Source organism: Cervus canadensis, chromosome 32 (assembly GCF_019320065.1).
Source record: "Cervus canadensis isolate Bull #8, Minnesota chromosome 32, ASM1932006v1, whole genome shotgun sequence".
Lineage (NCBI taxonomy): Eukaryota > Metazoa > Chordata > Mammalia > Artiodactyla > Cervidae > Cervus > Cervus canadensis.
Genome location: NC_057417.1, coordinates 38105241 through 38127884, shown reverse-complemented (window position 1 = coordinate 38127884; position 22644 = coordinate 38105241). Strand labels below are relative to the sequence as shown.

Below are 22644 nucleotides of genomic sequence, written 5' to 3'. Positions count from 1 at the left end.
CCCATTGTTCATTCTCATGGCCCTCTAGTAAATTTCCATAGGTCGGAAAGCAAAGTGATGGAAGTGCCACTATCCATCCCCATTTCACCCTCATCTCTGGGCCCAGGTTTGCTCAGGGGCTGTGGGCAGGGGGGTGTCAGAAGTAAAAGGGATGGGGTCAATGTCACCTGTTGTGTCAGGACCGCTTCCTCTGCTGCTCCCGTGCCTAAGCTGGGACCTTTTGGTGTCCATGGCTACTTGTTATCACGCTGCAAGATCTCAGCCCCATACTTTACAGGGGATTGTTGCATGCCATACAGCTGCAAGGCATTTTGAATGTTTTTTTTTCCCGAGCTTTCCTGATAGCTCAGTTGGTAAAGAATCTGCCTGCAACGCAGACCTCGGTTTGAATCCTCGATCGGAAGATGCCTTGGAGAAGGGATAGGCTACCCACTCACAGTATTCTTGGGCTTGTGACTCAGCTGGTGGGAAGATTCCCTGGAGAATTCCAGGGACACAGTCTTGTCTAGCTGAGTCAAGGCTAATGTGTTACTGTTACTTGGGGTTTAGGTGGGTTGAAGGCGTGGCAAGTTCTTTAAAAACTCATGCCCATCGAGTCGGTGATGCCATCCAACCATCTCATCCTGTCATCCCCTTCTCCTCCTACCCCCAATCCCTCCCAGCATCAGGGTCTTTTCCAGTGAGTCAACTCTTCGCATGAGGTGGCCAAGGTATTGGGAGTTTCAGCTTCAGCATTTACTGACTTACAATGTTTTCATTTCTCGTGTACAGCAGTAATCCCATCATACATGTATCTCTAGGCCCATCCATGTTGCTGTAACAGCGTTTCATGGTTTATGGCTGAGTAACATTCAATCAGTCGGACAGGACTGAGTGGCTGAACTGATATTCCATGGGCTACATACTTCATGTGGTCATTAAGAGTTGGACACGAATGAGCACATAGTATTCCACTGTGAAAAGCATAATCACATGCTAGCAAAGTTATGCTCAAAATCCTTCAAGCTAGGCTTCAGCAGTACAGGAACCAAGAACTTTCAAATATACAAGTTGGGTTTCAAGAGGCAGAACATAACTGCCAACAATCACTGGATCATGGAGAAACTAAGACTGCCAGGAGAAATAACCTCAAATACACAAATACTACCCTAATGGCAGAAAATGAAAAGGAACTAAAGAGCCACTTGGGGGTGAGTGAAAAGGCTGGCTTAGAACTCATTACAGAGAAGGAAATGGCAACCCACTCCAGTCTTCTTGCCGGGGAAATCTCATGGACAGAGGAGCCTGGTGAGCTACAGTTAATGGGTTCCCGAAGAGTTGGACAGGACTTATTGAATGAACGATATTCCATAGCATATATGTACCACATCTGTAGATGGACTTTTAGGTTGCTTCCATGTCTTGTTACAGAAACCGTGGCAAGGGAAAGAGACAAGTGACACTTGGAGATGCAGAACAGCACAGTTTATTTAGCACCTGTTCAGACTCTGCAGTCGCCTCCAGAGGGTGAGTGCACAGGCTTTGTTCTGACCATCTCATATGGCATGGAGCTCTGGGTCCTAGTGACTTTCCCGCCTAAGCAGTTTGGCTGACCCAATAAGTAGGCCGGTTCACAGAAGCAGAGGTGGTGAGCAATAAGCAGACCAGTTTACAGAAGTGGTGAGCATAGCAATAAACTTAAGCAACCATTTTTTTTCCCTCTTCATTATGAAAAGACATTATAACAGAGTGCATGTTATCTTTTTGAATTGTTTTGTCTGGGTATGTGCCCAGGAGTTGGACTGCTGGATCATATGACAACTCAAAAAAGGGAATGGCTACCCACTCCAGTATTCTGGCCCGGAGAATTCCATGAACTGTATAGTCCATGGGGTCACAAAAAGTCGCAAAGACTGAGCGACTTTCACTTTCCAAAGGTTAAGCTTGTTAGCTTCCTCCAGTAATCAAACTGACAGCAGCTACTGCCAGGCCAACCTGGAGCCACTGAATCTAGTTGCTTGGAAAAATAGCCTATTGGCTGAGGAACGTCTCCCAGCTTCTGTATTAGGACCCTACCCTCGAGTAGTCCCTTCCTTTCCAGCCAGATACAAAATGGCTTTTTAAAGAGACCCAGAGCAGGAGCTTCAGAGAGGGCTAATTTTGTAAGTACAAAAAAACATCTTTGGGGGCGCTCAAACCTAATGTAGCTCTTCTCTCTTAGAACAGCTGTCTATTTCCAGGGGTTATAATATATTCCATGTATTGAACTTGTTGCTATGAAATTTGTGCCTTTTTCTGGAAGAACTGGTAACCGCAGGCTTGAAGGAAATTAAGAACTTCAATGTCATTCTCATCTGAGCCTCCATATCAACATATATCTACAGACTGTAGAACAGTCCCTTTTAGCATATCTTCTTTAATTCCTTTCTTAGGGTTTGGGCAAACAAGTGTTGACATCCCAACACCCCTGTGGTGGGTACTTCTGTCCACCAAGTGCATTGTTGCATCTGGTCCAGGTTGGGGTTAGTCCGCTCAAAGGCAATCTGATACTGTGAGGGGTCAACTGGGATTTAAGGTCAGAGAGTGAATCACACAGCATCTTCAGGGAGTTTTATAAGGATTGGCCACAAGGGGGTGTACAGGGACCACTGCATCTTCCTGCTGAGGTCTCGTACCATCCTGTATCCCTCATTTGGCTAACTGACAGAATGGGACTCTTGTATTCAGACAGAGCACCAAGAGCCTATGTTTTAAGAATGCATCTGTTTAGGGTTGTAACCTTTTCCATCTAATCTTATGGCAGCTTCTGGCTTAAGGTGAGTTTCTGCCGGTTGGGCATTTATGGCCTTCCAGGGACCTGTTTCAAACTGCAGTGTTCACGGCTTGCAGACTCTGGTTGGGAACAGGCCCTCGCTCTTCCTATTGATCAGCCTTAGCCAGGGGTCAAGGTTAGAGGCTGCTTAAGGCCTCCTAACCGCCATGTGGCCCTGAGGGAGCCCAGGTCTCTCCTTGATAGTGGGGTAGGACACTCAACTCAAAAGGCATGTGAGAGCTCAGTGCAGTAAAGGGGCCAAGGATTTCCATCAGCTAGTCACCAGGAAGGAGGCCCAGCATGAGAAATCTGGACAAAGTGGCTCCTGTATTGAAAAAAATATATTCTTACCTGCCATCAGGGGCTCCTCGATGGATACAGACATCTTGTGGCAGGGGAGCAACCTGAATCCCTGGGCTTCCAGCACGGCCATCCCAGGAGAAGGGGCCCCTCCTTAGCGACCAAGGGCAGTCCCATCCCCAGTGACTGGCCTGTGTGTAGACTGGGCATGGCCCGGGGCCTCCTGGTACTCACTGGCCAATGGTTAGTAAACCCCCCTTGTTGGTCTCACCTCCAGACTGACGGCTGACCCCTCCTGCCCACTTTTGGGTTGCCCTGAGGTTATGAAGCATTGCCGAGAGCAAAGGCCATCTATTTAGTTTGAGCCTTGGCCTGGCTTTTTCATGGTGAGTCCTTTCCTTCTCCTCCATCACTAAATACTTCGAAGGCCACCTCTAGGAGCTATGGCATTTGTGTTTGTGGGCCTAATTGTAACTGAGTTTTTGCCGAGTTTCAGGGGGACTGACCCTAGGGAGCAGAGAGGTCAGCCTGTTCGAAGGAATGAGAAAGTATATTTGAAAGCCAGTTAACACTGAAAAAGATCAAGGAAGTGACCTAAGAGGAAGAAAACCCTGTTCTCTTTCAGGGACAGCCTCTGAAGGGTTTTTAGAAAACCTTGAGTATCAAACTTGATACATGGCAGTTGGCTGAACTGACCTTAAGGTCTCTCTTATTTTCCTATACTTGAGTGTATCCCCAGGGGACTGGGCTACATGGAACTGACCAGGTAATAGGGTGCTTGCAGGTGGGAATATACTGCACAGTCTGGAAGTGAAGGGGGTCCCAGAAGGAATGAAAATAACTTAGAGGAACTGGAATTGGGAGTAACAGAAGGTGGCACGAAGGCAGAGGGTGAGGTGGGAGCGACAGGAGGGTCCCAAGTCATTCACCCTGCATTCCTGATAATGCCTAAAGGGAAGTATGAATTCTACTGGACATAGCATTGAGTTTGACCAAGGCAGTTTGCCTTGAGTGAGGTTCAAGAAATTATCTTCCCAAAAGGCACGAAACACCAGCCTTCCTCCCAAGAGGGAAGCCTTAGAAAAAAAGGGAGGCAGAAAGCGGGAAGAGAGAGAGAGAAGACAGACATTCCCCAGTCACAACTGGAAAAGGCCCTGGATTTACCTGGAATCCAAGGATACCCATCAGGGCACCAAGGCCCCTTAGAAAGACGCTGACCTCAAGGTCTCCAGCTGGGTCACCGACGGTCCTGAAAGTCAGAAAGAGCCCAATTGTAGACAGATGCTCTATCCTGCCATTTCTGGCAAGACGTGTTTTCACCCCCAGGCCCTTCCACGGTGGGGCACCTAAAGCCTCAGTCTTGCAATATAATCAGACTGCACGTGCAGTTTTCATACGAGGTGTCAGAAATTAAAGCAATTCATCACAGGCTCGGAACTGAATTTGGGAAGCCAGCCCCAGCCCAGCCTTACCTCTGGGAAGCAGAAACAATTCGGACTTCCGACGCAACTGGGGCGAGCGGGAGGCAGAGGAGCGTAGAGAGCTAAAGATCAACGTGGGAGCTCGGGCTGAGGGAGGAGCCCGGGGGCCAGGTTAGCCGAGTTTGGACCACCTTCCCGGGCCCCGCCGGGCCAGGGTCCCTCCTCCAACATGCATCACTTGCACCTAGACAAACACCTTCCACCGCGTGCTAGATCCTGAAAGACCGCACGTTCGCCAGACTCAAGTATTTATAGAAACTGTTCCAGCTCTGCGATTGGGCAATCCCGGAGGAAGTATCCGCCCCCGTCAATGCTGATACGCTCTTCTTTCTACTCTTCCTGTCTTCACCAACCGAGCCCTGGCATCGCTTTCGGGAGCGGAGCAGCACCCTTAAGCCCCACCCTTTTGCCGAGGCCATTGAACCTAGCTGTGACTGACGGATATATCCAGCCAATCAGAGCCCGAACTGCAACATAGAGTGATCCCGAAGCCACCAATCCATCCCTGCGACGCCGGAGCCACCGGAAGTCGTAGTTCCTGAAGAGCCGAGGGGAAGGCAGCCGCCTGGGGCCGCGAGAGCCGGGGAACTACAATTTCCGGCGGGCACCGCGCCGGCGCGCTTCCGGCACGAGCGGACCGTCCCTTCCCCGGCCCGCGGCCGAGGGGGCACGATGAAGCGAGAGGGTGGCGCTCCCGTTCTCGAGCGGCCACGGGCGGGTGAGTGTTCGCGCGGCGTGCCGGGGCCGGGGCTCGCGCCTTCGGTCCGCGCGGTGGAGCAAGAGGCCGGGTGTTTGGGGCCCCGGGAAGGGTTCGGGCCTGGGGGGCGGGGCTCAGGCGCGCCGGCTTTTCCCTCATCCGTGCGTTTGTCTGTCAGCTGGGCCGTCGCTCGCTCCTCTCCTCCGTTCTCTTTATTCGCTCTTTCTTCCTCCGTTTACGGTTCGCCGCCGGGTGCCCAGCACTGTCACAGGCGCGGGGAGACTGCGGAGAGCGAGACCCCAGTTCTCCTGTGCTCTTCTCGAGGAGGGTTTCTCAGCCTCGCCCCTCTTGGCACTTCATGCCCATCGTCACTGCCCGCTGTGCCTTGTAGCGTGTTGATCACTATCCCTGGGCTCCACCCGCCAGATACCAGTAGCCTCCCTCGCCCCCGATGTGACAACCAAAAATGTCTCCAGCCATTTCCAAGCGTCCCCCCTTTTCAGAACCGGTGATGGGGGGGGGGAATCCCCCCACAATACACAGACACAGTCATGAGGATCTGTGACAGGTGCTATGAAAAACAGAAAGAAGCAGGGCATTGAGAAAGAGACAGTACTGGGGGCTCCTGAAGGGCTTGAGGAGGGGCATCTGCAAGCAGCCTGTCCTGGAGGGAAGTTGCTGGAAAAGCATATTGGGCAGAGGAAGAAGGACTGCAAAGGCCCAGGATGAGAAAGCTCAGAGGACGCCAGCGGGTTCTGGCGATGGGGTGAGAGGTGAAGTGGTAAGGCCAGGCCAGAGTGCAGGATGGAGGCTGCGTGGTGCTCACAAGGGAGGCTGTTGGGGAATTTGAGCACAGAGAGCCGGCGTCAGGTCTGTCTAGCCAAGTGCCTCTGGTTGTGTGCGGAGGATGGACTGCTGGCTTCACTGGGGAAGGAGAGCGTGAGGAGGCTGGATTGTGTGTGGGGGGCAGGGGTGGGTTCCTCTTCTAATCCTCACTTGGGTCTGGCTGCCTGGGCCAGGTTGTCTTGAGCCAGGTCAGGATGGTCAGCTGGGGCTGAGTCTGGGGTCCTGCTGGATCGTACCCTGTTCTTGCAGCGGGGAGGGTTTCCACCCCGCTGTGCTATGTCCTTGCTTAGAGCTTTGTGCTGCTCGTCAGTTTCCCCTCCTCCCCTCCCTCGGACCTCTCCTCATGTACACACGGGCCCCCTCTCCTGGGGCTGCCCACCCCTGGCCTTTGGCAAGCATGTGGCATCTCTCTTCCACATTTCTTTTCTTTGGGTCTCTCCCTTCCCACACCTCTTCTCCTCTCTGTCATAAATCCCCCCTTGCATTGCTCTGGGCATCCAAGCTTCTCCTTGGAAACTAGTCCCTGTGTCTCAAGGTGCCTGCATCCAGACCCTCCTCCCTCGAAGCAGGAAGAGCTGGGACATGGGCTGCCTGGCTGATAAGAGCCCAGCCAGGAAGGAGGGGCTCAAGTTGAGGTTCTCTGTGGAGCGACTCCACTATGATCCTGTGTCATGATCTCTCTGGAAACAAATGGAAAAGATTACGGTCTTCAGTATTGCCTAAGGGGGTGGCAGGAACCCCCAGAAAAGTGCCTTTGGCAGGTTGAGCAGCTCAGTGGTACTTCGAACCCTCTGCCTCCTCTCCGCCCCCGCTCTGCAGGCTCCTGGCTTCTTCAGACTCGGGTGTGAACCTTGGCCAGTTGGCTGGACAAAGGAATGGGCAGTTTGGGAAATGGAGGAGGATTTGGCTGAAGGGCCTGAGCCACTTTGGAGGCTTTGGCTGCCCAGACGTGATGATCCAGCCTCTTGGTGACTCGGGGAGGGGCTGGTTTACCTGCAAGGTGGGGCCCCTTGGTTCACTGGCCACCACAGAGGAAGCAGAAGGAACAGGACTTTGGTCAGCCTCGGCCCTGACCTCTTGCTGGCTGTCTGTGCCTGCGGTGACGTTGCAGCTTCCATTGTCAGTTCTCAAGAAGGAGCTGATGTCGGTGGAGCCTTCATTGCTAACTCACATGGCATCTCTCATAGTTCCTTCCAGACTTGGGTACATCCAGTCCATTTAATGGGTGAAGAAACCTGAGGACCAGGCAGGCACACAACTTGCCCGAAGTTGCACACTTGCCAAGTGGCAGAGGTGGGGTTTGAGCTCAGGTCTCTCGGATCCTGGCACTCGCGGGTGGGCACCCAGCATTTCAGGCCTCTGGCTGGCTCACGCGGGGGGACCCATGAAGACGGACCCACCAATCCCTCTCAGCTGATGTCCTCAGTGTCCCCGTGTGCTAGCTCTGAGTCAGAAGAGATGGTTGCTCCCCAGAGCAGCGTCGAGTCAGGTGGGGGCTGGTACTGACGTCACTGTGCACACCTGACCCTCAGCTGCCTGGGCAGGAGGAAGTGGGCTATCTGGAAGTCTTTTGGGAGATGGACGTTCCCAGGAACCCCCGGGAGCAGGAAGGAGCAGCCCAGCAGAAACCAGGACTGGAGGGGTGTGCCCGAGGGCTGAGGGGCGTGGGCTGCTCACCTCCAGACCCAGATCTTCCCAGAGACTGCATGCCCTCCCCGACTTCCACTGGGAAGCAAGAAGGAAGAAACCGAGGAGACAGGAGCCACACAGGGAGCAATGAGACAATGGCCAGGGGAGCCTGGAGGTGCACACGGGCCCAGGGACTGCCAGCCACTTGGCTCTTAGGTCGAGGCCCTGGGCCTGTCTCCACGAGTTTAGGCCCCCTGATTTAGGACAGCCACTGGGGCTTGGCTGGGCCCTGAGGTGGAGGGAGGGTGTGGGCAGGAAAAAGCGGCCCTGCAGCTGGACACTGAGAGAGGAGGATGAATGCCACCTCTTTCCAGCACATTCTCTCCCTGCGTTGGATCTGGCCAGCCCCTTCCTCCAGGAAGCCCTCTGGATGTCCCCCAGGCTGGGCCAGTCCCTGACCTCATACATTGTCCTCAGATATGGGGAAGAAAAGATTTGAGGGGGGGATGAGGCTGGCCCCCAGGGCGGGTGGGGAGGGGAAGGCATTTCCATTGCCAAGTGGAGGTTAAGGCTGGGCTGTGGTGCAGGAGGGGCTGGGCAGGCTGGAGAGGCTGCCCCTGGACAGGAAAGGCCAGGAGGCTGGGTGGAGGGGGCAAGGGGGCAGAGCCCTGGGGAGGGCAGGCCACAGCACGTGTCTCGGGCAGCTCTGAAAAATCCGTGGAGTCTGGGCTGTGGGTGCCAGGGGCAGGATGGAGAAGAGAGGGCAAAGGCCTGGGCTGAGCTCTGGGAGGGAAGGTGGCCGGGCAGGCCCCAGACCAGGGCGCGCTGGGGTCCGAGGGGACCCCTGACAGTCACAGCCTGACTGTCTGGGATGGAAAAGGCGTATTAAGGAGATTCAGGGAACAGTGACAGGAAGTGTGTGTAGCTTTGCTATGGCAACCAGGCCTGTCTCTATAGGACTTGGCAGCCTGGCCTGGGCTTGGGCCAGGGGGCCCTGGGGCAGGGCTTCCCCGGGGCTTTGTGGTCTGCAGGTGAGGCCAAGGCTGCACACAGCTCTGCAGGGCCACCCATGCCCCTCCCTGGGGCAGACAGCATCCAGTGTGTGGCTTGATGGCGTCTAGAGGCCAGTCCACCCCCTGCTGGCTCAGGACGTGCTGTTTGGGACACCCCACCACACCCGCTGCCTGGGCTGTTGGAGCAGTTGTCTCGAGGCAGATCTCGGTCTCGTCTGGCCACCCCGCGACCATGGCTGCCCCTACAGCCCTCTGGGTGCTGCCCGAGGGGAAGGGGTGTCATGTCTCACACTCCTGAAGAGGCTGCCCAGCAGATCCCTTTGGGCTTCCCCCGTGGGGGCTGATCAGAGGAGTGGGTGGGGGGCGTTCCCGAAGCGGGGTGGATGGAGTTCAGGCGCTGGGGCATTTGGGGCGAATTTCTAGTTCCTCACTGGGCAGTGAGTGCACCCCGGGCCCCAGGAGACCCTTAGATACAGGTGGGTGTGGGTGGACAGGGACCCTGGGCCTTGACCCTGGCCCAGGCAAGGCAGGGGAGGGGCTGTTCTTGGTCCCCGTGGTCCTCCAGCCTCACCCCAGGTGGACACCCCATTTCCATCAGGACTGGGGCCTTTCTCAGGGATAGGATCTCCGAATCCAGCCCCCAGACTGTGCTGAGGCGCTTCAGCCGGGAGGGAGGAAGGATGAAGGGAGCGCTTTCTGGCCCTCCCCGACTCGGGTCTCCCCGGTCTGCCAGCCCACATCTTTTCCCAGTTTACCAGGGGCCAGGTTCTAGCGTGGGTGAGGATTCTCACTCTCTGTTGACAACTTCCTGCCTGTCTGCGCGCCTCAGGCTGACTGTGGGTGGGGAAGGGGCCTCCTCCCCCAGGGCCCGGGCACACCCCCGGGCCGCCTCCGTGGAGCCCCAGCCCCCAGAGTGCTGAGCTGTGCTCCTGCGTTACTGGGGTTTTGGCCTCCAGGAAGAGGATACCGTGGAGGACTGTTGTTACGAAATGCAGCCCCTGGGGGGCCAGTCTGAGGGCTGGCCGGGGGCATCTCGCTCAATTCCTAGGAGCTCTGGATGCAATCTCAGCGTTCCGGGTGGGCGGGGCGGCAGTCCCCTCCCTCCCGCACCCCACCCCCGCACCCCTTCCAGGGCACAAGAGTGAGTGGGGCGGAAAGGTCCTCCCACCATCCAGGGTGGACTGAACCGACAGGGTCCTCCCACCATCCAGGGCGCATGGGTGGACCAGGTGGACAGGATCCCCCCACCATCCGGGGTGCACGGGTGGGCAGGGCGACCAAGGCCCCCCCCCCCACCATCCAGGGCGGCGGGTGGGCGGGACGACCACAGTCCCCCACCATCCAGGGCTGGGGCGGTGCACTGAACCCTGTGAACCGGGAAGTGATTCCCTCCGTCCTTCCCTCTCTCAGCCCGGCTCTTTCCCGGGCCAGTCCCCTGCCGGGTCCTGTGTCGTCGCCCCGCCTGACCCTATTGGCTGCCTGGGGACTTTCCGGCTGATTTGCATGTTGCCTGCGAGTCCTGCAGTCCTGCGTGCCTTTCTGTTTACTTCACTTCAGAGCGGGACAGCCAGACCGCCGCTGCAACAGGCGCTCAGGCAACCGGCACCCCCGGGCGGGGAGGGTGGGGCGGGCGGCGGGCAGGCTGGCTGCCGCCCGGGGGGAGCGCCTGCCAGGGTCACGGCCGCCCGGTCCGTGGGCGCCACTCTCTGCAGCCAGCAGCTGGCCTTGTGGCCCCGGGGAGCTTGCAGCGGAGGGAGCAGATGATTGTAAAATCCAGGTCAGTGTCAGCCGGCGGCCACCCAGAGCCAGCCGCGGGTTTCCCCAAAGGGGCGGAGCACTTCGCACCGATGGGTTGAGTGCTGGAGCTGGCTGGGCCTCATGCAGCCACAGCCCAGTGGCCTTACTCCTAGCAGGGCAGCCCCCAGGACTTCCTACTTAACAGGGAGACCCACAGGAGACCCTGTTACCCACTAGAGAACAAGCCACAGAGTGGGGGAGGCAAGCCCTTTGAGTCACAGCAGGACCAGCAGCCGGCAGGAGGCCAGGCTTTGGCCAAGCTCTGGGGATCCCCTCGGGCACTCAGAGCCCTGCAGGCGGGCGAGGGTCCTCGTGGCAATGCCACCTGTGGGGGCCGAGAGCCACCCTTGTTGAAGCCTGAGTCTCAAAACTTGGGCTGGTGGTGAGAGGTGGTCTTTGGAGGGGTGCAGCTGGGGAGAAGTGAGGAGAGCTTTAGAGCCAGCCCCTCCCTGCTGTCCTGCCGGGTGGGCCCCAGGGCACACAGCTTGGCTGTTGTTGGGGGCGTGGTTGTCGCTGGATGGGCCAGGTCAGGAGGGCCTGGCGTGGAAAGTGCCAGAACCAACTGGACTGTGCCTTGCTGTCTGCTGGACTCACATGGGGGGGCATAGAGCATCTCCCGCCTTCTTGTGGGGGCCTGGGTTGTCCTTCCCCCTGGAGCCTTGGGGTCCTGTAGGACTCCCAGACCACTGGGTGGGCCCCTGCCTGCCCCGCAGCACGGGGACAGCCGTTCCTGATGCTGGTCTGATGGCTGGGCTGGGTGCTGGGTGATGAGCCCGTGGCACGTGTCCAGGGGAGGCTGCTGGAGGTCTCCTGAGGTGGAGAGCTCACGCGGGCCTGGTGACAGGGCCTGGGCGTGTGGCCTCCCTCCCCGTGCAGGGCTCTCAACACAGCCAACTGCCATGGCGGGACACGGTGCTCCGGGCTGCAGACTCGGCAGGTCCTGATGTCAGGCACACCGCTCTGGCGCGGGGGCGTGGCGGGGGGGTCTGCTGATAGGGCCACTTCAGTTCAGTTCAGTCACTCAGTCGTGTCTGACTCTTTGTGACTCCATGGACTGCAGCACGCCAGGCCTTCCTGTCCATCACCGACTCCCAGAGCTTACTCAAACTCATGTCCATGGAGTCCATGATGCCATCCAACCATCTCATCCTCTGTTGGCCCCTTCTCCTCCTGCCTTCAATCTTTCCCAGCGTCAGGGTCTTGTCCAATGAGTCAGCTGTTTGCATCAGATGGCCCCCTCAGGGTGGGTACTATCTTGGGAGTGAAGCTGCCTTCCGGGAGGGCCCGTCCTCTGTGGGCGGCTGACAGGGTCTCCTTACACCCAGGCCTGGCTAGCTCTCCCTGGGCCCACCCTAGCTCCTCTCTTATCGGGTGGGAGTCCCCAGAAACCAGGGGTGATGCCCACAGCCCTATCTCCCTACTACCTGCTTACCCCAGCCCTTGAGACTGACTCACCCTGCGGGGCAAGCAAGACCATGCTCTGTTCCTGGGGCGGGCGACTGCACACCGTCAGGAGCCTGAGCTCTGCGCTCCTCTCCTGCCTGAAGGGGCTTTCTGTGTGTGGTGCGGCTGGTGAGGGGTGGGATGCCACCTACAGGTCCCCTGGTGTGTGGCCAGCATCCTGCCATCCTGGAAACTGGTGCCTGACCACACCTACCCTGGCAGGAAACGGCCTGAGGCTGGCCCAGCCTTGGCCCCAGGGGCATTTGGACCTTGGACCCCGGGGAACAGCAGAGCAGGAGTTGGGGGGGCAGGGGGCAGAGCTGGTGGGCTTTTCCCAAGGGCTAAGCCTTGGAGCAAGGTGGAACTGAGCACCAGCTCCTGGCCCCCATCCCGGGCCTCCTCCTTCCCTCCTGCCTGTCCACACCTGGCACAGGCGGGAGGGGAGGGGGCTTGGACCGCAGGAACCTACCCTTGTTGCAATTGGTGGTGGAGCCAGGCCTTCCAGAGCAGGCCCGCCCCCCCGGGCGGAGCAGCCTCGCCAACCAGCAGGGCCTGGGCCGCAGTCTGGAGCCCCATGTTTGTGCTCTGCCTGCAGGGGACGCCGCCCGAGGAGCCTGGATGCCGCTCTAGAGCATGAGCTCGGGCAAGGGTGCCCGCTACAACCGCTTCTCCGGGGGGCCGAGCAACCTTCCCACCCCAGACACCGCCGGGGTGAGGGACACCGCTGGGGAGGGTCGCCTCTGGGCACGCCCTGTGCCCACCCCGCCGCCCAGGGCCCCGGGGGGCTTTCTGGAACACGCAGTCCGTCCCTGGAGGTCCCTCGGGTGGGCTGGGCCGTGTGTGTGGTTGGTGTGTCTGCGAGTGTGCGTGCATGCGGGCTCCTTAGTGGGATAGTGTCAGCCCATATCCACGTGTGTGTCCACATCCTCCGCGGGGTCAGAGCCGAGTCACATTCGTTCTCTCTCCAGACCAGGATGGAAACCACCTTCGGGCCCGCCTTTTCGGCTGTCACCACCATCACGAAAGGTGAGCCTGGAGCCCAGGCCAGCCTGGGCCGCAGAGGCAGTCCACCATCCCGCTGCCTGCCCCCAGGCCCCCCTGCACCTCCTCGCGGAGCCTGCCTGCCGCCTCTCCGGGTGGGCACCACTTCACACCCTGTCCCTGATCAAGTGACCCCGACTCATCCCACCCCAGGCTCTTAGAGTCGGGCTCAGGGACAGGCCGGGCTCAGGTGGCAGGAGAGACTCCTGGGGTCCTTCCTGGAGTCCGGTCCCTTGGGGAGGAACTAGCACACGAAGGCACAGCCTCCTCCCTGGAGACGGCACATGGTCCCTCCGGGCAGGACTGCCGTGTCCGACTCCGTGACCCCCTGGACTGTAGCCCGCCAGGCTCCTCTGTCCTTGGGATTCTCCAGGCAATAACACTGGAGTGGGTTGCCGTGCCCTCCTCCAGGGGGTCTTCCCCACCCAGGGATTGAACCCATGTTTGCTGTGGCTCCTGCGTTGCAGGCAGTTCTTTACCACTGAGCCAGTGGGAAGCCCCACCTCAGAGTGCACCAGCTGCTAATTAGTGTTTCAGCTGCTTCTCCGGGGTTTTCTCTGGATACACTTGGTGGCGGGGCCCCCAGCCTGCCGTGCACCTCTGCTCACCCAGGCTCCTTTCTCCTGCCAAGTGACCCCCCAGGGGCTCTGAAAGAGCTCTCTTTTTTTCCTCAGATGTTCCTGAGGGAAAAGCAAATATGCATCTCCCCTACCCGCAACTCTCGGGTCCCTGATTTCTCATCTGCCTTTAGAAGCTGCGTGGCACGCTGCCCTGGCAGACGAGAGCTCCTGGGCAGAGGGCGAGGGGGCCTGTCCCACCCAGCACCCCCTCAGTGTCAGGGCAGGGCAGAGCCAGCAACCAGGCCTGACCAGCTGCCCCGGGAGGCCCCCTACCACGCAGGGACCCAGGGCCACTCACAGGGCAGCCCGCTGAAGCCTGGATCATGCACCCATGCCTTTGGGGCTGGTGTGGTGACGTCTGGGCCCGGTTGGGCCCTAGACCAGTGGGGGCCACTGTGTGCCCCCTGCTGCTGCCTTCAGTGACTCAGAGGGGAACTCCTGTTCCCACGTGGACCCCTGACCAGTGCCTTCTCTGAGCAGCCGGAGTGACAGGCAGGAGGAGGTGGGCGGAGAGGGGCCCAGACCACCAGGCTGCGGTACCAGCTGAGGGGCTGCGGACCTCTCTGCCTGGGGGTGGCAGGGTGGGGGCGGGGGGCTTCTAGGCTCAGTGCTGGGGCTGTCCAGGCCGGCCCCTCCTGGCCCACGTGCAAAGGTGTCCGCGGCCCACCCCGGCGGTCTGGCCTCCCCGCACGGCCCACCGTGGCCCTTTCTCTTTGCAGCCGATGGGACCAGCACGTACAAACAGCACCGCAGGACGCCCTCCTCCTCCAGCTCCCTGGCCTACTCCCCGCGGGACGAGGAGGACAGCATGGTGGGTCTGCGCCGCACTCCTCTCTGCCCTCGGGAGCGGGCCTCTCTCAATCCAGGCCCCTCCTCCCAGGGGCCCGGGGCCCAGGAGGAGCTGAAGGTGGAGGCTCAGCTGCGGGGAGCACCCCGAGCTCTGGGGTGAGGGTGGAGAGAGTGGTGAGGCAGGGGCCCAGCACAGTGACACCCTGAGGTTTCCAGAGGGGCGGCGGGCGAGGTGCAGCCGGGCTGAGGGTTGCGGCGCCCGCAGGTCTGGATGTTTGACTCCCTCTTGTGGGGGTGGTGGGAGCCACGGAAGGTTCATTCAGGAGGGTGACCAGGTCTGAAGCTTTCTTTCCTACCGAGTGGAGGCTGTGTGTGTGGGTTGCCGGGTGGAGGCAGGGGCCCTGAGCCTGGGGGTCCTGACCAGAGACAGGAGCCAGCAGGCAGGGAAATGTGGGCAGGCTCAGGCGGGGGTTACCGATTTAGGGGTTTGGGGCAGAGTTGGAGCTGGCTGTCAGTGCCCAGGCAGTGGGGCCAGGGTCACAGTGGCCATTCATTCCCTGTCAGTCTGCCCACTGGCCCCTTGCTAGGCTCTGGGGTTGCAGGGGGGAGCGAAGGCGGGCCCGGGTGGCAGGCCTGGGGCACAGTCACCCTCGGGCCCTTACCCTCACCCACCTCTCTGGGCTGCCCCTGCTTTCCCTTGGACCTCCCTCTGGCTGGCTCTCCAGCCCTGATAGCCCCCCAGCACCGAAGGTTTCTCCTCGGTGGCCAGCTCTTGTTTTCTGTTTAATAGGGAGAAAAAGAAGTATTTCTAATTATTCAAAAAACACACTTATGTGCCCAGAACGGCACTAGGCCCTCCCCAAGCACGGGCCCCCTCCCTTGGGCTCTGCCTGCCTCTGTGCCCGGGGCCCATGACGTGTCCGGCGCCTGTGACGTGTCCGGGGCCTGTCACGTGTCTGGGGCCTATGACGTGTTCATGGAGCAAGGCAGGAAGCAGTAGGCCCGCCTGCCCGGCTGGGCCTTGAGGACAATGGCCTCCCTGTGCCTGTGGTGTCTGGAATCCTTGGGTTTTGGTGGCTCGGGATGTGGGCACGTGCTGTGAGGGTCCAGAGCCGCTGCCACCTGGACATCAAGTCTTTGGCTGTTGGGCCCCCCAGGCTGCCCCCTGCTTGCCCTGAGGAGCCCGGCCTTCCCAGGCCCTGTGGTTTGGGGCCAGCGGCCCTGCGCCCAGCCCAGGCCTGTAGCTGCCCCTGCACTCAGGCGGAGTGGGGTCCCTGCAGGGGGCAGGCAGCCGGGGGAGACAGCCTGGCCAGCCCGCGCACTTGGCCCCGCTCCCGCCTGGACCTGCTCTCACCTTGTGGTCTCCATCGCTGCCCCGGGGGTGGTTTGACTCACTTCCTCTGACTTTCCCCACTCGCTCCTCATGTGGCGTTTCCATGCAAACGTGCCGCTCGGGCTGCCGGGCACTGCCCTGGCAAAGGAGGTGCCCGTCCGCAGTCACGCTGGGTACATGGAAGCCCGCACGCACGCCGGGAAGCCGGGCCCTGGCACTACCTGGCCAGCCTCCCTGGGCCTGCAGGGGTCCCGTGCCTCGGGCTGGTGGGGAGGGGACCCTTCCAATAGTCCGTGCACCCCCCCACAGCTCAGAAGGAGGCAGCTGGGCCTAGGGGGCTGGGCCCAGAGGGGCCGGCGGGCTGGGCGTGGAGGCAGGCGGTTAATGGCTCTTGAATGAGGCTTCTGGAAGGCTGAGAGAGGAGCATGGGAGTGACTGGACCAATTGCTCTCGTAGGATCTCTCCTGGAGGATTCTGGGCCCCGAGGGAAGGAAGGGACAGTGCCCATCGTCCTGGCGTACCCCCACTCTGTCTCTGGGGGCTCAGGCAGAGGCCAGCACCTGTGGCCCTCCCACCTATTCTCAGAAGCTGGCCTAGGGTTTGGTGGGGTGTCCACCCTCCCCTGGGAGCCTTCCTGGCCTGGCCTACTGTCCCCGGGCAGGATGGCCCGTGGGCCCCTGGAGCCCCGCAGCCTCCCGCAGCCAGCCTTTCAGCCCCTCCCTCCGGCAGTCTGGGGGCCGTGGCCACCCCCTCCCTGGGATTGGCTGGTGGAGGTGCCCCCTCTGTGGCCCACATTCCCTCACGGGAAGCAGGAAACAGGCCGAGCGTGTCCTCGTAGAATTGAATAGCAGGAAGTCTCTCCATTTACACAAAGAAAGTTGGCAGACGTGAGCGGGCGTCCCAACTGCAGGGCCAGGACCGCGGGGCCGGCTTCGCGCACTCGGCACACTGGGGACTGGGTGGGCGCCCGCTGGGCCGGGGGTCCCGACCCGGCCCTCCCGCCGGCTGACGGCCGCCCCGCTGCCCACAGCCGCCCATCAGCACGCCTCGCCGCTCCGACTCGGCCATCTCTGTGCGCTCCCTGCACTCCGAGTCTAGCATGTCCCTCCGTTCCACGTTCTCGCTGCCGGAGGAGGAGGAGGAACCGGTAGGTGTGGCTGGCGGGAAGCCCTCCCTGTGCCGGGCGGTTGGGGCCCCTTCTGGCCCCGGTAGGGGCCCCCTGTCCATACAGGTCCACATCGGGGACTCGGGGGCCTAGGCCGGGTCCGCCAGGCATGTTCTCACTCCCCGTCCCAGGGGCTACCCAGGAACCAGCTTTCAGAAGGAAAGGTGGAGCCCACCCAGGGCCCCTTCTAGTCTGAGTCCCAGGGAGAGGGAGGGCACAACTGGAGGGCTTCTCCGCGCACAAGTCCCCTCGAGTCCTAGGCCTCAGCGGGCTCCCCTCAGGACACAGCCCAGCCCAGGGGAGGGGGAGCTGGATGCCTGCCGCCCCGGCGCCCCTTCATCCCGCCCTGCTTCCAGGAGCCACTGGTGTTCGCCGAGCAGCCCTCGGTGAAGCTGTGCTGCCAGCTCTGCTGCAGCGTGTTCAAGGACCCTGTGATCACCACGTGTGGGGTGAGCTGCCCTCCCTGGCCTGTGCGCTTCGTGAGCCCCAAACCGTGGGGCGCCCAGTCTGGCTGCCCGGCACTTGCCCTCTGCAGTGGGCGAGGGGTGGGCCTCACTGTGGCCGTGACCCCACCTGCCCATTGTCCCCACAGCACACCTTCTGCCGAAGATGCGCCTTGAAGTCAGGTAGGACCCTCTCAGCCCAGGCCCGGCCACCCGGGTCCCCAGCGGCGGGGAGGTCCCTCTGGGGAGGTCCACCCGGGGCCCAGCACTGGTGGAGGCCCCTAGTCCTCCTGCAGTGGCAGTTCCTTGGCCAGCACTCAGGCCAGGCTCGGCGCCCTCGGTGGCGGGCATGGACGAGACCCCTGGGTGCAGCACCCGCTGTCAGGGCTGCCGGCCTTGCCGGCTCGGGCTTGGCCTCCGGCCTGCTCCACACTCTGTCCCCAGCCCCCCGCCACTACCCCAGACTCCCGGGGCCACGGAGAGGCCCGCTCACCCAGTGCTCGTCCCTTCCTGTCCTGGAAGCCCCAGAGGGGGAAGGCAGATGAGGGGATGAGGCCCCTGGTGGAGGCTCAGCCCAGCCTGAAGGGGAGCAGGCTCCAGGCCCGGGGCGGGGCTGGCTGGGCGGGCCATGCGGTCAGTGTGTCCTCCCCGCCAGAGAAGTGCCCCGTGGACAACGCCAAGCTGACGGTGGTGGTGAACAACATCGCGGTGGCCGAGCAGATCGGCGAGCTCTTCATCCACTGCAGGCACGGCTGTCGGGCGGTGGGGGGCGGGAAGCCCTCCGTCTTCGAGGTGGACCCCCGAGGGTGCCCCTTCACCATCAAGCTCAGCGCTCGAAAGTAAGGGCCCCCTTCTGCCCCCGGTCCTCGCCCCCCCCGGGGCCCCTGGGAGCCGGGGCCTCTGGGGACTCAGCCCCCGCGCCGTGCCGCCCGGCCGCCCCTCCAGGGACCACGAGGGCAGCTGTGACTACAGGCCCGTGCGCTGCCCCAACAACCCCAGCTGCCCACCCCTCCTCAAGATGAACCTGGAGGCCCACCTCAAGGAGTGCGAGCACATCAAGTGTCCCCACTCCAAGTACGGGTGAGTGGGCGGGGGTGGGTGCAAGGGGCTGCCCCGGGCGGGGGTGGGTGGGCGGAGGGCGGCGGGCCTGGGCTGGCATTCACGGTCCCTCCTTCAGCAAACCTTGGCTGAGATCCGCCTGAGTGCCGGGCACTGGGGAGACGGCCTTAGTGGGAGCCACACGGTCAACTGTGTAATTACAAACTGAGGTACAGGTGCTGAGGAGGAGACCTGAGCCCCGCGGGGACACGGCGTATGGGGACACGGCGCCCGGGGAGCTGGGGACTGATGCATGCGAGGGCGCGAGCCGGGCCCAGACCTGGGAGAGGGCTTCCAGCAGCTGGACCAGCAGCAGGGAGTTGAGAGTAGAGGGGAGAGGGGCCGGCAGAGGAGGTGGTAGCTGGCTCTTCGGGGCGGAAGCCAGTGAGGGGGGGCAGGAGCCCTGGAGGAGCTCTGGGCCGGAGCACAGTGGCTGGATTGCTGGGGGAGGCGGGACGGGTGGTGGGCAAGCGGGTGTGCGCAGGGTTGTGGCCCAGCACAGAAGTGGGATTTGCGGGAGACTTGGGGCTGGAGAGGCAGAGGGAAGGGTCCGCCTGGGCGGGCAGGTGGGCAGGGCAGCTGTCCTGTCCCGCTAGGTGCACGTTCATCGGGAACCAGGACACATACGAGACGCACCTGGAGACGTGCCGCTTCGAGGGCCTGAAGGAGTTCCTGCAGCAGACAGACGACCGCTTCCACGAGATGCACGTGGCGCTGGCCCAGAAGGACCAGGAGATTGCCTTCCTGCGCTCCATGCTGGGCAAGCTCTCGGAGAAGATCGACCAGCTGGAAAAGAGCTTGGAGCTCAAGTTTGGTGAGAGCCCGGCCCAGGGGGCGCAGGGGTCCAGCCCCGCCTCTGGGTCCCTGACATCCCCTGCCCTGCCGCTCAGACGTCCTGGACGAAAACCAGAGCAAGCTCAGTGAGGACCTCATGGAGTTCCGGAGGGACGCGTCCATGCTGAACGTGAGCGGGCAGGGGCCGAGGGCGGGGCTGGATGCTGGGAGGCCTGTTGCCACTCAGGATTAGGTGTCTGTGCTGGGGGGCCCTGCCTGGGGTAGGAAAGGCCTTTGGGGCCCCACCCACCCCATGCTCTGCTCTGCTCTGCTCTTGGCCCTGCAGGACGAGCTGTCCCACATCAACGCGCGGCTGAACATGGGCATCCTTGGATGTGAGTGTGGGCCCCCTATCGCCCGCCCTGTAGCCCCCAGGGCCCCAGGCCCCTCACGCCGCCCATCTCTCTGCAGCGTATGACCCGCAGCAGATCTTCAAGTGCAAGGGGACGTTCGTGGGCCACCAGGGCCCCGTCTGGTGTCTCTGCGTCTACTCCATGGGGGACTTGCTCTTCAGCGGCTCCTCCGATAAGACCATCAAGGTGGGTAGGGGCCTGCCCAGGGGCCGAGCACCCTGGAGCAGCAGGGCTGGGTATGGCACGCCAACCTCTGCCAGCTCCAGGCCCGCCCATGGACAGGGCTTTCTCTGCTCCCCCATGCTCACATCATTCGTGCCGTAGTGACCCCTGCCACCGGGCTGGCCCTGCTGGGATCTGCCCTGACCCTGGTTTCTGCAGGTGTGGGACACGTGTACCACCTACAAGTGCCAGAAGACGCTGGAGGGCCATGACGGCATTGTGCTGGCCCTCTGCATCCAGGGGTGAGTGTGGGTGCACGTGTGTCCCCTGAGCACAGGCCCACGTGGACCGTGCTGCATGTGTCCTAGAGTGACTTTGTCTGCCACTCCTGGGACCCTGAGCAGGGCCGAGTCATGGGCGGTATGTGGGCCTCCGTCTCTGACACTGTGCATTCCCTGAGCAGAGCCCTGACCCCGGAGAGCCTCAGGTGGCCAAGGACAGGCGGGACCGGAGGGGAGGCAGGCTCCTGCTGGCCAACAGGGCCTGGCCACCCCCTCAGCCCAGAGTGCCCCTTCTAGACTGTGCCTCCTGGCGCATGTCATGAGGCTGTGTGCTGTGGGCGTGAGTGTGTGTGTGCGTGTGAGATGCTGGCGCACAGGAAGCAACAGCTTGACTGCCAGCAATGCTAACAAGGGTAATTACCTCCCAGCTCAGCTGTCAGACGCTTGCCAGGCAGGCGCGTCCAAGGTCCTCTCACTGAGGTGGAAAGACCGAGGCTGGGCTCAAGGAAGCTGTAGTGGTCCTGGCGACGGCCCAGACCTCTGGTTCCCAGTGGCCAATGCTCGCTTGGCCTGGCCAGGGCGGTGTCAGCAGGGATGCTGGCTTCGCATGCCCTGACACCCTGGCTTTGCTTCCCCAGGTGCAAGCTCTACAGTGGCTCGGCCGACTGCACCATCATTGTGAGTGGGGCCCGCGGGAGGGCAGGGTCAGGCCCCACGCATGCCTGAGAACCCTGGGCATGCTGTGCCCCTGGGGCCTGGGCTCGGCAGGGCCTCAGGCTTCGTTCCTGTCTCCCGCCAGGTATGGGACATCCAGAACCTACAGAAGGTGAACACAATCCGGGCCCACGACAACCCGGTGTGCACACTGGTGTCGTCACACAACATGCTCTTCAGCGGCTCCCTGAAGGCCATCAAGGTCAGGCCGGGTGGGGTGTGTGCATGCCCGATGCCGATGCGTGCCCCCCCTGCCTGCACTCACGGCCACTCCCACAGGTCTGGGACATCGTGGGCACTGAGCTGAAGCTGAAGAAGGAGCTCACCGGCCTCAACCACTGGGTGCGAGCCCTGGTGGCCGCCCAGAGCTACCTGTACAGTGGCTCCTACCAGACAATCAAGGTGGGTCCCCCCCGACCCCGAGCTGGCTCCGTCTGCCCTGCCCCCACCGGGCCGGCACAGGGAGGCCCTCACATGCACCCTGGTCCTGGGTGGACGGCCTGGCCTGGGACGAAGTGGCCCACACTTGCCCGTAGATCTGGGACATCCGGACCCTCGACTGCATCCACGTTCTGCAGACGTCTGGCGGCAGCGTCTACTCCATCGCCGTGACCAATCACCACATTGTCTGCGGCACCTACGAGAACCTCATCCACGTAAGAGCGGACGCGGTGGGGGGCAGCCTCTGACTCCGGGCCCCTGTCCGCCCCCATCTGTGCCTCTGACCTGCCGGCGCCACCCCTCCAGGTGTGGGACATCGAGTCTAAGGAGCAGGTGCGGACCCTGACAGGCCATGTTGGCACCGTGTACGCCCTGGCAGTCATCTCGACGCCAGACCAGACCAAGGTCTTCAGCGCGTCCTATGACCGGTCTCTCAGGGTATGAGCTGGCCGAGCGACTGGAGGGGGCGGCTCGGGGCGGCTCAGGGAGGGTGCCAGGCCTGGGCGGTCCTCATGTCTCCTGTGTCCCCAGGTCTGGAGTATGGACAACATGATCTGCACGCAGACACTGCTGCGTCACCAGGGCAGTGTGACTGCACTGGCCGTGTCCCGGGGCCGGCTCTTCTCCGGAGCCGTGGACAGCACTGTGAAGGTCAGCGCCATGGCTCAGGCCGCCCACAGGGGCTGTGTGGGGAAGTGGGAGCGAGGGAGGCGGGTGGGAGCTAGCAGCCCGGGCAGTGGGGGGCAGGTGCGGATGGCAGCTGGCTTTGGGGCTGCATGGCCATTTCAAGTGGCACTTGAAATGGAGTCTTCCCCCTGCAGGTGTGGACTTGCTAACAGAATCCACGCCGGGTCTCGACTTCCTCTGGGCCTGACCTAGGCCTAAATCCGGTGGGCCACATGACTGGTCTTGGGGTCTCTGCCTGCCCCGTGGTGACTCAGCCAGGCAGGCAGTGCCCTCCCTGCCCTGTGCCCAGTGAGCTTCCCTCTGCTTGGCCCTGTCACCATCACTGCCAGGACAGTGCCCAGCCCATCTGGGTGCCAGGTACGACGCTCGCCAGGCCCACCTCCATCCTCACTCCAGATGGACTGTGGGCCTTTTTACTCACCTTTTCTACACTGTTTTTAGACTGTATATAGATTTGATTACTTCTTGATTGAAATAAAAGTTGCACAGACTGTGGCTCTGAGTGGGGATGGTCCTCGGGGAGGGGGGACACCTGAGCACGTCGGGGTGCACAGGCATTGGCCAGCGGGAGGGAGGCTGGGCAGGGACCACAGAGGTGCCTGTTGACAACCCCACGATGTGGTTGTGTTGGTGACTGCCCCCCACTTGCCCCAGTATACACCCCCCCTCCAAAAAAAAGCCAGGCA

At 61.5% G+C, this 22644-nt stretch overlaps 1 protein-coding gene, 1 long non-coding RNA gene and 1 other non-coding gene across 7 annotated transcripts; 1 reads left to right on the top strand and 2 right to left on the bottom strand.

The window, feature by feature from the left end:
• Positions 1-1447: 1447 nt before the first annotated feature.
• On the bottom strand, positions 1448-4780 carry LOC122433085. The gene is made up of 2 exons (XR_006267025.1): positions 4564-4780; positions 1448-4340 (listed from the first exon to the last, which is right to left on the bottom strand). It is a non-coding gene; the product is annotated as an uncharacterized LOC122433085 (long non-coding RNA).
• Positions 4441-4523, bottom strand: LOC122433653. Its single transcript, XR_006267143.1, has one exon. It is a non-coding gene; the product is annotated as a small nucleolar RNA SNORD60 (small nucleolar RNA).
• A 355-nt stretch (positions 4781-5135) lies between the features above and the next one.
• TRAF7 (TNF receptor associated factor 7) lies at positions 5136-22453 on the top strand. 5 transcript variants are annotated; one of them, XM_043455602.1, is made up of 21 exons: positions 5137-5290; positions 12593-12708; positions 12966-13023; positions 14378-14469; positions 16811-16927; positions 17302-17394; positions 17538-17571; positions 18044-18227; positions 18334-18462; positions 19083-19300; positions 19377-19450; positions 19607-19655; positions 19732-19859; positions 20055-20137; positions 20755-20794; positions 20916-21032; positions 21110-21232; positions 21367-21486; positions 21578-21709; positions 21803-21922; positions 22093-22453. In XM_043455602.1, exons 2-21 carry the CDS (start codon positions 12631-12633, stop codon positions 22105-22107), a joined length of 2004 nt encoding a protein of 667 aa, XP_043311537.1. In that variant the 5' UTR covers positions 5137-5290; positions 12593-12630; the 3' UTR covers positions 22108-22453. The 5 variants fall into 5 exon arrangements, with proteins under 5 accessions (XP_043311538.1, XP_043311537.1, XP_043311535.1 ...); XM_043455600.1 differs by having other exon boundaries at positions 18334-18468; XM_043455601.1 differs by lacking the exon at positions 5137-5290 and adding an exon at positions 10229-10534 and having other exon boundaries at positions 18334-18468.
• The last annotated feature ends 191 nt before the right edge of the window (positions 22454-22644 follow it).

Excerpts from the sequence above, each read along its gene's own strand:
- TRAF7 (XM_043455600.1), top strand. The coding sequence starts at position 12,631 with ATGAGCTCGGGCAAGGGTGCCCGCTACAACCGCTTCTCCGGGGGGCCG. Across the intron at positions 19,451-19,606 it reads GGGACGCGTCCATGCTGAAC|GACGAGCTGTCCCACATCAA; the intron begins GTGAGCGGGCAG and ends TTGGCCCTGCAG. Across the intron at positions 21,487-21,577 it reads CCTACGAGAACCTCATCCAC|GTGTGGGACATCGAGTCTAA; the intron begins GTAAGAGCGGAC and ends CCACCCCTCCAG.